General features: G+C 44.4%; 1 protein-coding gene across 13 annotated transcripts in view; it reads right to left on the bottom strand.

Annotated features, from left to right (window-relative positions):
* Positions 1–14,917, bottom strand: part of Tenm2 (teneurin transmembrane protein 2) — a 922,050-nt gene that overhangs the window by 136,381 nt on the left and 770,752 nt on the right. For all 13 annotated transcript variants that reach the window (XM_051180940.1, XM_051180941.1, XM_051180943.1 and 10 more), the window contains one exon: positions 13,519–13,620. In XM_051180940.1, the coding sequence (XP_051036897.1) occupies positions 13,519–13,620 (102 nt within the window). The remainder of the gene's footprint in view (positions 1–13,518; positions 13,621–14,917) is intronic.

Genomic DNA, 14,917 nt, shown 5'->3' with positions numbered 1-14,917 from the left:
GCCCCTATGGGGGCTAACTGGAACTCAAGGAATTCACTGCCACTGAAACAAAGAATAAAGCCTGCCAGTGGTCATTGGGTTTGCAACATGGAAAGCCAGGAGCCCTTCCTATAATAGTTTATCAGACACAACTCATCCCAGAGCCCTAGAATAAATGTGTGGCTCAGACATGTCCACACTGGAGTAGCTGAATGGGAACTGGCAACCTCTTGTGTGGACAACTACTTGTATTCATTTTTGTGTGTGTATGATCACACAATGATCATCATCTTTTAAGACAGAACAGAAAAATTATTTGCACTCCACATCCCACCAAGAAGCAGCACAAAGTAGAAGTGAAAAGGACAAAGATTCCGGTGTCAGAAAGCCCCGTGTTCAGCAGCTAGTCTTCCCTATGTCAGCTGTGAGATTTCAAAAAGGTGACTAAACTTCTTGGGTATTCAATATCGTCTTTAAAAACCTGTCTCTCAGAGTGGCTGGGAGGGGGAAATGACATAACATGACCAAGGAATTCATGTAGGAGCTGACACCTGCTAGACAAGTAATGAATGCTTTTGTAATCTTTCAAACTGGATTCCCAATCTGCCTGGAGGGGTTGATATGATTAAAAAAAGTCACAGTTCTCACACATGTGCCATTGTGTATATACATGTACATGTATGCAAACACACTACCCTCATAACAATAAGAGTGCCAGGTAGCCCCAGTGGAAAGGCGCTGTCAGCTTCCTCTGTGGTCCTCTCTAGGTGCTGGTGGAAGCCAGTCCTGACTGGTCGGGAACCATACAGGAGATGTTTTATCTTCCCACGTCTCTCTTTCTCGCCTTTATTCCACAGCCTTCCAGGAATAGAGCATTGTGCATTCAAGCTTCTATTTAAAATTAATTAAAATGTGTGTACAAATTGACTATTCCTGTTTTACTAAATCTAGTAAATGGGAAGCTTTAAGACTCCCGCAGAAGAAAAATAAATTACTGCTGCCACTAACGACTGACAAGTTAACAGGCTGATGACAAAAAAATGACACAATTTAGATTCACCTAAATGGTGTAAAGCTCATTTTAATGATCAAGCCGGAGTTTCCCCTTCCCAGCTTCTGTGTAAGGGAGGAGATGAATTATCAGTGTTATTTACTTGGTAGGCAGTTACAGGACCAACCACTCATTGGTGTTTCAAGAAAAACAAATCCCGTCTACCTGCCACTTTCAACGAAGAGAATACTCAGAGGGAATGGAAGGGTTGTGGGGGAGGCTTAATATAATGGCAGTGGCAAAATGGCTACACTTGATAAGTCACCAGGGAGCTGGGTTTGTTGTGAGGAGGCATTCTCAAACTATGCACTCCAAGAAGTGATTTGAAAGCTGGCTTTTAAATTTTTTTTTAATGAATTGATTTATTTTGGAGACAGAGTCTCTCATCTGCAATCCAGGTTAGCCTGGGGAGTCTATGTGACCCAGGCTTGCCCCAAACTTGTAGCCTTCCCACCCAGCTTCCTGAGAGCTGGGGTTACAGGTGTGAGCCATGACTGGTGCAGCTAACTGCTATGATATGCGGTGCGGATGGGAACTTGTCAGAAAGTTCCATGGTGGGTGAGAGGCAAATATGTCATGCAGGCAGAACTCACAGGGGTGAGAGGGGTCAGGGGGAGGGGGGGCAGTATATTGGGAGAAGGGAAGGGAAGGGAGGGAAGGCAGAGAGGAGAGAAAGAAAGAGAAGGTGTGGGGGGCTGTCTGCCTTCTCAGAGAAACAGTGCAGAGAGAGAAAGAGAGTGAAAGTAGACAGAGCTTGTCTCTTAAAGGGACCTTTTGGGCCTGCATACAGAGATTGATGCACTCTGCCAGGTTCCCCAAGGGGCGGGGCCAAGGTGTGCCTGGGTGCTTTAGAAGAGGGGCTTGAGACTACATTAGACCCTAGCTCCCCAGGTAAATGGTCAAAATTGCAGTGTATGCTGAATGCCTTCACTCCCGCCATGTCAGCAACTATGGACAGGTAACCCAAGACTATAAAAGACAAGCTTGGTGGCAGGAAAAAAAAAAAAAAAAAAAAAAAAAAAGATTCCAGGGAGGAGCTGCCTCCACTCTACAGAGCAATCAACAATATAATGTTGGGGTCACGGAGGCCAAGCAAAGTGAGGCTCCCAAAACAAAACTGATATTCCACTTTCTTTCAAGAAGCAAAAAGGGTGTTAGGAAAGATGGGTTTTAACTTCAACATCCCTGTAAGTGGCATTTCATTTGCTGCACAACCAAGTTGGCCCTATTCTACCCCATATAAAACAAACAAACAAACAAACAAAACAAAAACAAACAAAAAAACTATACAGTGTAAAGAGTGAAGTATTAGAAAACATTGGAGAGTAATCCTATTTTCTTCAGGATATATGAAAGATGTACATCCCAGAAACCATGAAGGGTGATTAGGTTTGATGGCACAAAATTTAAATCTGTTTGACAGTGGATACTGGTCTAAAACTAAACCAGGTCATAAGCAATATCAGGAGGACAGATCTTAACATGGTTTACAGAACAAAATTTACTATTTAACATGTACAAGGAACTTAATAAATCAATACAAAGAGACAGACAAATGGAAAAGCCGGCAAAGTTTGCATCAGAAATAATACAGCTTGCCAATATAAAATATATTCAGGTTCTTTAACAATTACCTAGACATGTAAATACTATGAAGATGTAATTTTAGGCTTCCCAGACTTGAAGTAAAATTAAAAAGCTGTTCGAAGCCTGGAAATGCTGCCAGGGCTCAGGAGTGCTGGAGTACAGTGGATGGGGGTGGGAATCCCAGGCAACATTCAGAAAGATGCTGTGTCATTAGACATAGCGGGATGTCTAGCCTGTTTACCTCAGCACCTCAGTTTTCCTTGCCTGTTAAAAATGGGCAGAACAATAAAGGGCTTTGCATAAGAAAGAGAATGGGGAACTGGGAAGAATGGGGGGAAACCTGCCCAGACTCTTCAGGCATTCAGTGTTAGGGGCAGCATGCTTTGGAACTCTCAGTGAGTGGAGTGTAGTGGGTGCCTTCTGGCAGACAGGGGCAGATCCTCTGGCTCTGGGGTTGGGGAGAGGGGTTGGGGCACCTCTGAAGCACCAACCTCCCCATTCCTGATCTGTCAAATGGCACATTTAAGCAAGAAAGCGACTCGGGGAAGAATTACCAGAAGGACAAAAAACTCATCAGGTGTGTCAAATCTCTGACATTCAGGAGCCATGTGGGGAAAACGGTGCACGCTGACTTAAGCACGAAAGTATGGATGCTTTAATTAATCCGGGGTGAATTTAATTGCTTTAGTTAAGTGGAAATCGGGTTAAAAATGATGCAGAGCATGCTGGGGTGTGTTAAAAACATGACATATGAGTTGGATGAATCGATAAATTAAAAGTGCACAGATGTTTTAATTAAACCCAGGGAAGTTAACGAAGATCGCAAGAGACTTTTAAGCCTATGATTAATTCAATTCATTTAAAATACCTGTAGAGATACGGAGACGCCTCCATTTTGAGAGTTAAAAGTTCTCAATCGATAAGTACTTATGCCGCTTTAAAAAAAAAAAAAATCTAAGGGTGTGTATCTGTGACAACAGCGCTGGTTACACAATGAATATTTAAATTCTTTGGCGTTTGTACCAAGTGCTTACAAAGTGCAAGTTCACGGTGAAGCTGTTGACGATTCTGTTGGGGTTGAAGCGTGGAGATAAATTTGCAACTTCTCTGTGCCCTGTCCCCCACAAGCATGGGAGTGGCTGTTAGGCACACCGGAGGGCTGTGTTTACCCTTGTCTCCATAGCATCTAGGAAGGACTCTGCATAGAGCTGGCTTGTGAATTAGACTGAGTTTCTTGTTGTATCTCCCCACCCCCAATTCTGTGACCAGGCACTTTAAGCTTCTTATTTTACCATTAAAGGGAGGTGAGAATCCTGAGGAACTCTACAGGGTTCTTGTGGAAATTGAAAGAAATGAAATAATGCTTGTGGGACCTGGCTCAGGGTAAGAAATCAATAGATATTATTTTATTATTATTATTTTCATTAGAAGAAAAGTGTTCCAGCTAGGTACAGGGTAGAACATCTGTGCTCCATCCCAGCCTACATCCTTTCTAGAGACTGGAGATTTTCCTGTGTTAAATCTTTCTGAAACAACAGGGCCTCACTCACCTCCCCAGGGTTAAGCACCCTCTCTTCCAGGACTCTGCAGTTACCAAGTGGTTTAGGAAGAGAGAGACAGAGAGGAAAAAAGAAAAAGAAAAAAAGAAAGAAAAAAAGAGAGGCTGTTTGTGGTTTGTTTCAAAAGTAAAGTAAGGAGGGTAGGTATCTGGGGATCCCAGGTCCCAGGTTCTGTGTCTCTTTGCTAGAGAGTTTCAGCTGTGTTCCAGGGTATCGTGATCAAATTTCACACTCAAACTTGCACGTGTATGGCTTAGCTGCCAGAAGGTCTGGCCTCCAGCTGAAGACTCTGGAAACTGAACACACTCTGGAGGTCCCAGATTTACAGAATTAGAAGCTGTGACCAGAGTCCAGTAGCTGCCCGGCTGAGATGTCTGAACAAGGCACCAAATGTGGGAATCACTAGTGAATGCCTGACGTCCCAGCACATGGGACATGCATTGCCACAAGTTTGAAATTGGACTACATGGCAAGTTCTAGGCCATCTTAGGCTATACAGTAAGACCCTGTCTCATGAAAGAAAAAAATAGACAAATAAACTATGTCCCCTCCCAACGCCTGTCTTCTCTTTTCTGAGATCCAGTTTCCTTAGCTGTGGAAATAAAGACAATGTGTATTGTGAAGAGATAAAACCACATCATTCATACCAAGTGCTTTGCTCTGCGTGGTACCTGGGATGCAGTTCATCTTTCCTACGTGGTAGCAGTTAACCTTGTGCTAGTCCGTTGAACCTGACTTGCTCAGTATGGCTGCTCAGTCACTTGCTGCAGAACATGTTCTAGGTGCACCTGCTTCCAGCCCCTCCTCCTGTGCCTAGCTGCCAAGAAATCCATGCACAGTTGCTTCTTCAGGCCAGGGGTAGGAGGGAGGAGAGGAAGGATTGGGTTGTTAAACTGCAACAGGCTGTGAAACATTTGGTGGGGGCGGGGGGATCAGCAAGCATAACCCAGGCTCATCTGCATTCAGGGGTAGTAGGGGAAGACAGAAGCAATCCAGGTAGAGTAGATGGGACCCAAACACATTTTACAAGGGGGTGAGGCCACTGTGCAAGGGGCAGAATGATTCTTTGTCAAGGATGCTATGAAGGATGTGTTGCTGTGGTAGGAGAAAGCCCACTAACCAGAAAGAGCTGAGGGCTTGTCCTTGGTGAGCAGAGGAGATGGAAGCAGGAAACACTCAGTCACAAGTGTTGGCCTGCCGGGCTACTAGAAGCACTTACTGTTAGGCCTTAGAGAGGTGTCACTATCTGGAATTGGGGTGTCTACTTCTTAACAGTACACTCAGCTGTGGTCATTAGGGTCACACCCTCAAATCTGCCTGTCACCTGACCTTCCTTTCTCCTTGACATCAGAAGCTTGCTGTGTAGGTTAACACAACGTTTCTGGACTGTGTCATTGTGCCACTGTGTTTCTGCATACTTCACACATACTTAATGCTGGCATTTTCCAGCAAGGCAACCATCCCCATCATACAGAAGACAAAACTCAGGCTCAAAGAGGCAGAGTGTCTACCATGGGCACAGTTAATTAGAAGAGCACAGAATCAAACCCTAGGAATTCCAGCTCCGTAGCTTCTGTTTTATTTTATTTTTTTAATCACTCCATCATTCTGAGAACACACGTGGGTTGTGAACTAAATGCTGTCTCCTTTCTGTAAGCACTTCTTTATTTTGTATTATCTACCCGTAGCCTGTGCATGCTCCTTCTACTCACGCTGTACCTAGGCTGACTGGCTGTCACAGGCATGATTACTCTGACAAATTAACACCATGTTCTCCAGCTCTCATATTGGTCACATTTCCAGCAATGCTTTAACTTTGTTAGCCTTGTCCCTTAACTTGAAATCATCAGACATTTTAGCAAGTACATACTGCGGCTTGGGTGCCAAACTGGGGACAAGGACAAAGGCAACTGCTACTGCTTTTGGTGAGCAAGAGAAAGCTAGCATGGCAGAGCCCCACCCCCAATCCTTCATCTTTCATGCTTCTGAGTGACAGCAGAGTTACTTGTGGGAGTGTTTCTGGAGGGTGGTGACCTGTGACCTTGACTTCCACAAAAGACCATCAGTTGAATAATAAAGACTTGGGATTATGGGACTCTTCTAACCCAGATAACTACGAGGAAAGGGAAATGAGCAGTCCGGTACTTTGAGGAACTACGTTCTTGAATCTGTGATATCTGGGCCTTGGTGTGCTGTATGGAGCAAGAGCAGTATAGGGCATGGGTGACCTTCTACAACATTCTAAAATATTTGTTCTTCAGTGTCAGAATGTGGACCCTGAGCATCTGCAGGGCCCTAGGAGGCTTAGTAAGAGCCACACACAATCCCATGATTCAACTGCCTGGCAAGGGGGAGGAAACTTGCATCCATGATATTTTTCCTGGTAACTATACGCAGTTTAGCAGGTGACTGGAAGCCACTGAGGGTATTCAAGGAGAACAACAACATCTGGGAAAAGAACCGAGAGAGCTTCAGAGATGATGATGATGAGGAAAGCCATGTGGAGAGGCTGCTGGCCAGTACACAGGGTAGGGGACCCAAGGATCGGGTAGAGATATGGAATGGAGGAACTGGCAGAGGGCAGAAAGAGTGGAGAGAAACCCACCTGACTGCTCAGTAAACATGGCTGGAGCACCAGAGTTGGTGTCAAATGGGCTTGGTTTCTAATGCTGGCTCTGGCATTTCTGATTAGTAAAACTTTAAACATGTTTATTTTCTTTACACCTCCAGATTTAAAAGCATACAGACACTGTGCAAAACCATGTCTTTGTTATCCCTTATCTATTCTGAAGCCTGTCTCATGGCTGATCTACTGTGAGTTTAGACCTGACTGTTGGTTTAAATCTCAGCAGCAATACTTTCTATCTGGGTAATAACTGTAAGTTATTTAACCTCTCAGGTCCCTCATTTTCTTCATCTCTAAGATGATCATCACTTATACAACAGGGCTGGTGGTGTGACAATTATGCAGCTTCTCAGAGCTGGTGGTCTGCACACAGTAAAGACTCAATAAATGTCAGTGATGATGAAGATCACCATGACAGCTTGATGTAAGGGCTAGAATGTGGCCAAGAGGGAATGGGTAGTAGGGTACTTTTGCCTGTTAGGAGGGAAATAGCGAGATCCTTGCTTCCTCTTTTCAAGGCTCCAGAGAACTAGATAGGTGCTGAGCCTCATCCCTAGAGAAAAAAACAAACAAACAAACTTTATGTTCCCATGCTTTCGGCATTCCTGGGGCTCCATGGACAGCTGTTTGGCAGCAGGAGTTGTCGTTTCTAACAGCTATTAAATCTAAGTTACCTAACAGCTATGGCTCTGGGTTGTTACAGTTCTGCTGTGGATTGGAGTCTGCAGTTCAGCCCAAATAAGCCATCAGAGGAGCCTAAGTTTAAGCTGAAAGCTTGGGCCTCAGCTCACTTCTGAAAAGCAGGGAGACTCTGCATACAAGTCAATGCAAGGCCTTGAAATAAAAGTAAACAAGAGGAAAAGGAATAATAACCCAGAACCTCTAGCCCATAACCAAGGACCTTACAGCAATGAGGGAGCCATGTAAGAGGAAAAGTGATGACTGCAAAGGTGGAGGGTGAACCATAGCGCGGACGAGACGTGAGATTATAGCAGGGCCACAGAATCAACTGATGGAGAAAGGTACAAACTACTGGGAAACAAATGGCATTTCCCTCAAACTCTGCATCTGAGCAGATTCCTTCATCCGTGTCCCAGTGAACGTGATTCTTCATGGAAGTTTCCTCATTGGAGGGTTTTTAAAAACTTGCTTTTTCTCTTATTCTTTTTTATAACTGGCTAATTTAATAAATACCACTATAATATATATTTAAAACCAGGTATGGTGGTGCACACCTGTAATCTCAGCAGTTAGGAGATGGAGGCAAGAGGTTTAGGAATTCAGGGCTAGCCTCAGCTAAAAAAGGAGTTCAAGGTCAGCCTGGACTATGTGAGACTCTGTATCACAAGACAAGGGGAAAAAAATCAACTTTAGAAACTTTCAACTCTTCTTGAAAGTACAAAGTTCCCACAAACAGGCCGTGAGAACCTAGCCCAGGCTACCAAATGCACCTGTGTGTTCAAGCTGGTCCCTGTCTGCCCTTTCCTTGATGGCGGAGCCTGGTAACATTCAAGCATCAGTGGAATTCCCTCACACTTGCAACAGCACTCTACCCTGATCCCAGAAAGTGCATTTGACCACGGGCTCAGGTTCTGCTTCCCACCTCTTTGATCTATTTCACTCTAGAGCTATCTTCCATGTAGCCTCTATGTGGTGTGTCCTGTTGTGGTCTTCATCTCTAGGGCCTGCTGCTGTGATAAATCTTTAATACTCATCCTCCTCTGCCAGTGTGACTTCTAAGGCTGTGTCAGAGGATCCTAGTCCCACCCCCTCCTACCCTCGCTTATAACATACCACTTGTGTGCTTTGTGAACTTCCTGACCTCCTCCTTAGTAACATCTGGGCATTCACAGTTACCATCACAATGTGGTACAATGAACCACTTATTTCCTATGTGCTTCTGGAAGCAGGGCCCAGAGCTGCTTTGCACACCTTGTGTTTCTGGCTCTTCGTGCAGCACTATTTTAGTAGGCATGTAATAGGTATTTGCATGGTTAAGTTCCCTCAACTGACTTGGGAGTGTCACATTAGAAGCATCCAATGTTCTTCCCTAGGGAGGATCAGGTCCATTTTGACCTCAGTGCCCCTGGGAGCCCTGGGGCAGTAGGGAGTGTAGAATGAGTGGTCTGCAAATGTGTGCTGATGGTTCCCATGCTCTGCGAAAGGATGGCTTCAGATGCTTGATGCAGACTGGCAGGTTTATAAGAAGACAAGGGACTGGCTGCCTGCGCGGCACATCTGAGGGCATGGCGTGCACAGTGTGAGGTCAAGAGAGTAAATCTGTATTTCTGTCACTTGGACACACACCAGGTCGCTTGGATGGGATGGGAATTGTGCCTGCTAACGTGGCAAATTCTCCCCCTGGCAGGAGGGCCCAAGTTTGCTGGCTGCATACGCTAGCAGACTGGCAGAACCCAAGGCATTTGAGGTACAGCTGTCAGAGCAAGAACAAAGGTGCTGTGAATTCCTGATGAGGGGGACCTTGTGCTCATGGCATCTGCACTGTTTTAATCCAGAAAAAAGGGAAGTGGTGGCAGGCCACAGCCAGGAGATGGGTCATGCTGCTGTGGGCAGCAGGAGGCTGAGAACCAACTGCTCTGTGCTATGACCTTCCTCTAGTTTCTTGGGCTGAAAAATTGTTTGTGAATGGAACTTGTACTAGCCACGGATGGACTGTTCAATACCAATGAAGATGGGCCTTGAAGCCAGTTTGCCCATGTAAAAAGTTGAGAGAGAAAGGCAAACATGAGCACATACATACAACCACATTTAACATTTCTTCATATTTTGAATAGGGGATTCATTCTTCTTTGATGTAATACACTTAGGGGTACATAGTATCTAAAATGCATATCTTCAGTCTAATCATAAAATGTAGCAGATAAGCCCAAACTGAGAGGTATATACAAATTGTGTAAACAATGCTGTGCAGAAGGGTCGAGGCCATGAAATAAAGGAAGAGTAAAGAACTATCATGGGTTAGATGGATTGGAGGGCCTAAGGGATCATGATAATGGGATCCTAAACCAGGTATGAAAGATGATAGTGTAAGAAAAAAGTCTATTAATTAGATAAAACTTATTTCTGGCTTTTAAATTTAAAATGTTAACCTTATAGAAACTTGGGGAGCTGGCTGTGTATGGAAATTCTCCAATTTTGGTAACTTGTCTGTATATTTTAAGTTACTTGGAAAGTTTCAAAATCATTTTGTGTGTGTGTGTGTGCATGTGTATGTGTGTACATCTGTGTATGTGTCTGTGTGTGTATGTGTATGTGTACGTATGTGTTTGTATGTGTGTATGTGTGTGTATTTGTGTGTGCACGTGTGTGTATGTGTGTGTGTCTGTGTGTGTGCGCGCACACGTATGGAGGTCAGAAGACAACTTCCAGGTCTCAGTTCTCTCATTCTCCCATGTTGGTTCCTGGAATTGAACTCAGGTTTTCAGTTTTGTTGACAAATACCTTTACCTGCTGAGCCATCTTTACCATATTTAATGTAAAAAGCTTTAAATACTTGGTGTGGGGAAGACTGGTTAACATGTCACACTGTTGATATGTGGACAAAGGAGGTAGTATGCATTCAATAATTTGCCCAGTGTTCAGTACATACTTAGTATTTGACAGGAGTGAAAGTGCAGGCTACAGCATCAGATGAACACCAGTGCTGGGCTTAGATTTCCCCTGCTGGAAGCTGTCCAGGCTGCTGGAGCCAGTTTATGAATCTATTCTCACACAGGTGCACTCAGGACATTATATTATTCTCAGGGGCCAGCATCTATGGGACAAGGTGCTTAAACCTGGATTCTCCTAAGAAGCCAGGCTTTGTATGGATATTTGAGTCTACTGCTGGATTCTTGGTTTTTGTTTTGTTTTGTTTTGTTTTGCAGTACCGGGGATTGAACATAGGAACTCAAGCATTGCATTAATGCATTTGAGACAATCATTCTACAAGACAGCCCAGCCCACACTAATGGATTCTTAATGAGTCATAAACAGCTAGAAGATGACTTGGTTTAGACATTCACTGTGGTAGAAAAGAGGAGTCTCTGGTTATTTTATTTATTTTGGTTTTTTGAAATAGGGTTTCTCTGTATAACCCTGGTTGTCTGGGAACCCACTCTGTAGACCAGGCTGGCCTTGAACTCAGAGATCTGTCTGCCTCTATCTCCCAGGTGCTGGTGTGTCCCTACTGCCTGGCAAAGTCTCTGTCTATTTTTAAGAGACATTCACATTTCATCTTCATGACAACCAATTGTAGTCTTTTTTTTTTTAAATGTTTGCTGTTGGCATTGTTCTTTTTAAAAGAAACATATCTGTGTACACATAATGAACTGATTTAAAAATAAGTTAGTAAAAGTACTGGTGGGCAAAGGCAATAGACTGGTACACTGAAGACCGATGTTTGAGAAATAAGGGCTCAGAACTGGGAGAAAGCATGCGTGGTTCATAACAAAGCATCTTGACCTGTGGCCACCTCAACAGCATGAAGGGAGAAGCCCCAGTAGGGTAGGGAGGCAGGCACTTGCTTCCCATACTCTTAAACTAACTTTACCTACCATAAATGAGGATACAGTGGAAGGCAATTTCATTCCTTAAGCGACTCAATTTTACCCATCATACGCATCAACACTTGAATTAAAATATGCATACAAGTTCAAAGCCCAATTTCAGGAACAACGATTGAATAGGAAGGAATAACTCCTCTTAACAGCAACTCAATATTTGTTTCACAAGGATCAATTATATACTATGGCTAATGCACACTTGGAGGGTGCACCCAGCCACAGCACAGGTGGCGAATGCAAAACACACACCGATAGTCCTTTTAAGCAGCTAAATGTACACTCCATTATGGATCCATAATGCAGAATGGACACGAGTCTGCAAATGGATTCAGAGTGGAGAGTTCTTAAATGGCTGGTTGCTTGGGTCTGAAAGGCCAGTAACTGGATGTGCAGTCAGAGCACACACGATTTTAGGATTAATAATACATCGATGTGTGTCAGTGTTAATACACATTTACAGCTCACAGCCTGTGCGGCTGAGTGTTCAGCCCATTTGCAGCCACATATAAAAGGGCGACTCAGTCCTTCCTCTCATTAATGCCTTCACTCTCAGGAAAATTAGATTACACAAGAAAAACCATTCAGACGATATTGAGGCTTGCCTTCCTTTAAGCATTCACTAGGAAAAGCACTCGACATGGCAATGCGGGGTCAACCTCCACCCACTGGATCCCTTGGAGCTAACACTGGAAGAAGCTGGTAGCCTGTCATTTTCCTTGTGGACGTGTCTCTGTGTTTTGGGACATGACTCTGCTCTGCTGAAACACAGCCAAGGAAATTGTTCACAGGCTTCATGTTTCTTATCTTTCCACATCTGGGAAGTAGACCAAAGCTGTGTGTTGTGGGGCAGATGTGATGTCTTAGGAATGGATGTCACACACACGGCCACCAGTGCCAGGGCTTCAGGGACATAGAAGCCTCCCTCACTTAACACTGAGTACCATCAGGGTACAGATTGCAAATCTTTAAGCTGTGGAGAGTATCTAGATATTATTTTCCAGAGAAAGAGCTTTGAGGGTTGAATGAGGGCTTGGCATTATGTAGGAGGTAGCAGCTTTACTGACTTTTAATGTCAAGGCAGAAATCTTATAATGAAATGTACATAAAGGTGATGAAAAGATGCCTTAATTATAGGAATAAATTAAAAATGTAAATAAGCAACAAAGCCAAACCCTTTGGTGCCTTATAGTGTGTTCTAGTGCAACTCAGTACTATTTCAGTACTACTGTGCGCTTACTAGAACTATGCTTTCTGCGTCTACACTACTCACACTGAACTTCTGTTGTCACGTTCCCTTTTCCCGATAAGGGAACCAAAGGTCAGAAATGCTGACTGACTTTCACGAGGTCACAAAGAGACAGAGACGTGCAAGGGCACAGCTGACAGGGGCAAACCCAAGCTGAGTGAGGTCTTATTGTCCGACAATTCCCTATTTGTGGGTGGGCAGTCACTCTGTGTTACAGGCGGTACTGTGTACTTTAGGCAAATGAAACAGAAAAGGATGATGCTACACTTTGTGAATGTATTTGTGTCCTTCTGGACATCTGTGTGTGTATTTGCGGCCCCCCAACTACACTTAACTCTGAGCGCCAATTCAAGGTCACACTGGAGGTCTCTTACAAGCCGGGTGTGCGGCCTCCAAATTCCTTGTTCTTTGGAGTCATTTTCTTTCCTAAATCACCTTTCCCCCAAGAATCCCAAGGCCCCAGCCATTCTTTGCAAAGCAGTCTAGATAAATTAATAATACAATTTAAAACCAATTCCACAAAGATAAATAGCACTTCCTAGATTAGGAGTGTAGCTGGCCAGAATGAATGAAATTCACTAACCCTGAGATGCTTAATCTCCCATTACATAGGCGCTAATGATTATAAGAAAGGAGTGATGGTAATTCACTTCTGCTTTTACAGGAAATCCGACCATCTCATTTTTAGCACATCTTTCTTCTCAGCACACCTCAGTGCCAAGACTGGCTGCCTTACTCCTATAGGCACACTGGCTGCGGGTCATTTATCAAAACCCACCTCCTTGCCAATGGGGGAGCTTTGAGCATGCGTGGGTTTACAGAGTCCTGGTGTACAGAAGCCTTAATGGGAAGATGACCAGGGGGCTCCTTCTCCCACCCCTCTGCAGGGAAGTGGTGACACGTACCTTTAGCACAGTCTGCACCTAGGAATCCTGGGAAGCAGTGACACAGTCCGGACACGCATTCGCCATTCCCGTGGCAGTTACGTGGGCAGTCCTGCACTGAATCTGAAAGAGAGAGATTGAGCAATGACCTTCGTCTCCTCTACTCTGGTGCAGTTGTTTAGGAATCAGTCACCTGCCATTTGTAACGACCCAAAAGGGGTGGTGAAGACCAAGAGTGAGTGAAGAAAGAGAACTGGGAAGGTGGGGTCGAGGGCAGGCATGAGCAAAGCTGGCATTCTGCCGGTGCTAACCCATACTGGACTGCAGCAATAGGCAGTGTTTATTCTTTTTATATTAAGATTTTTTATATTTTATGTGTACAAGTGTCTGGCCTGCTTGTATGTCAGTGCTCTGTACACACGAGGTACCCATGAAGGCCAGGAGAGGGTGGGAGATTCTCTGGAATTGGAGTTATATGCAGTTGTGATCCACCATGTGGGTGCCAGGCAACGGACTTGGTCTTCTGCAAGCAACAAGTGCTCTTAGCTGCTGAGCCATCTTTCCAGCCCCCTTTTGTTCCTTTTTGTTTACTTGGTTTTAGAAGAAACCGTCTATTTGATTTTAAACACTATGGAAGTTTCCACGTCTGGATAGTGGCAAGGTTTTTAGGCACTATGTCCTCCCTGTCTGCCATACCTTCATCCTGAAGTCACTCCACCAATTCAAACCATGGCTTGACGTGTGGGATCTAAGGTTCTAGCCTCGGGTATAGAGGGCCAGGCAGGTGTTCCTAATCTCAGGCTTGTAATACAAAACTCTTCTCTGCCTTTAGGGATTATAGTTTAAGGAAAAGGCACACACAGTTAAGAGATACATGAAATGTTTGGTTGGTGCTAGACAACATATGTGGCAGTGTGGGCCAGTGCCCTCTCAGTCTTCTCAGGTTGTATGATTGCCTCATGATGCATATGCTGGGGTAAAGTGAGGCAGGTTATGAGAGTATCCCTATCTCAAGCCATGTGTGGCTATACCTGTCTTATATTTACCTATGCATATTTCAGGGTTCTGTAAGAAGCAGGTATTAGGTTCTATACAGTCTTTTTTCTTTAAACTTTTTATGCGTATGGGTGTTTTGCCTGCATGCATGTCTGTGTACCATGTGTGTGCAGTGTCCTCGGCATCCAGAAGAAGGCATCAGACTCCCTGAGACTGGAGTTACAGATGTCTGTGGGTGCTGGGAATTGAACCTGGGTCCTCTAGAAGAACAGCCAGTGCTCTTGACCTCTGGACCTTCTCTCTAGCCCCCCCAACAACAGTCTTAATTTTTGCGGCCCTTATTTCCTGTGAGCATCATTTAGTCTGCTTGCACAAGAATCTTATTCCTGGTTTGCCTTCTCTCTATTCTCTCATTACACCTTTC

The sequence above is a fragment of the Phodopus roborovskii genome, unplaced genomic scaffold (genome assembly GCF_943737965.1).
Source record: "Phodopus roborovskii unplaced genomic scaffold, PHOROB, whole genome shotgun sequence".
Classification (NCBI taxonomy): Eukaryota; Metazoa; Chordata; class Mammalia; order Rodentia; family Cricetidae; genus Phodopus; species Phodopus roborovskii.
The sequence above is the reverse complement of the archived record's forward strand: the minus strand, read 5'-3'. Positions and strand labels throughout refer to the sequence as shown.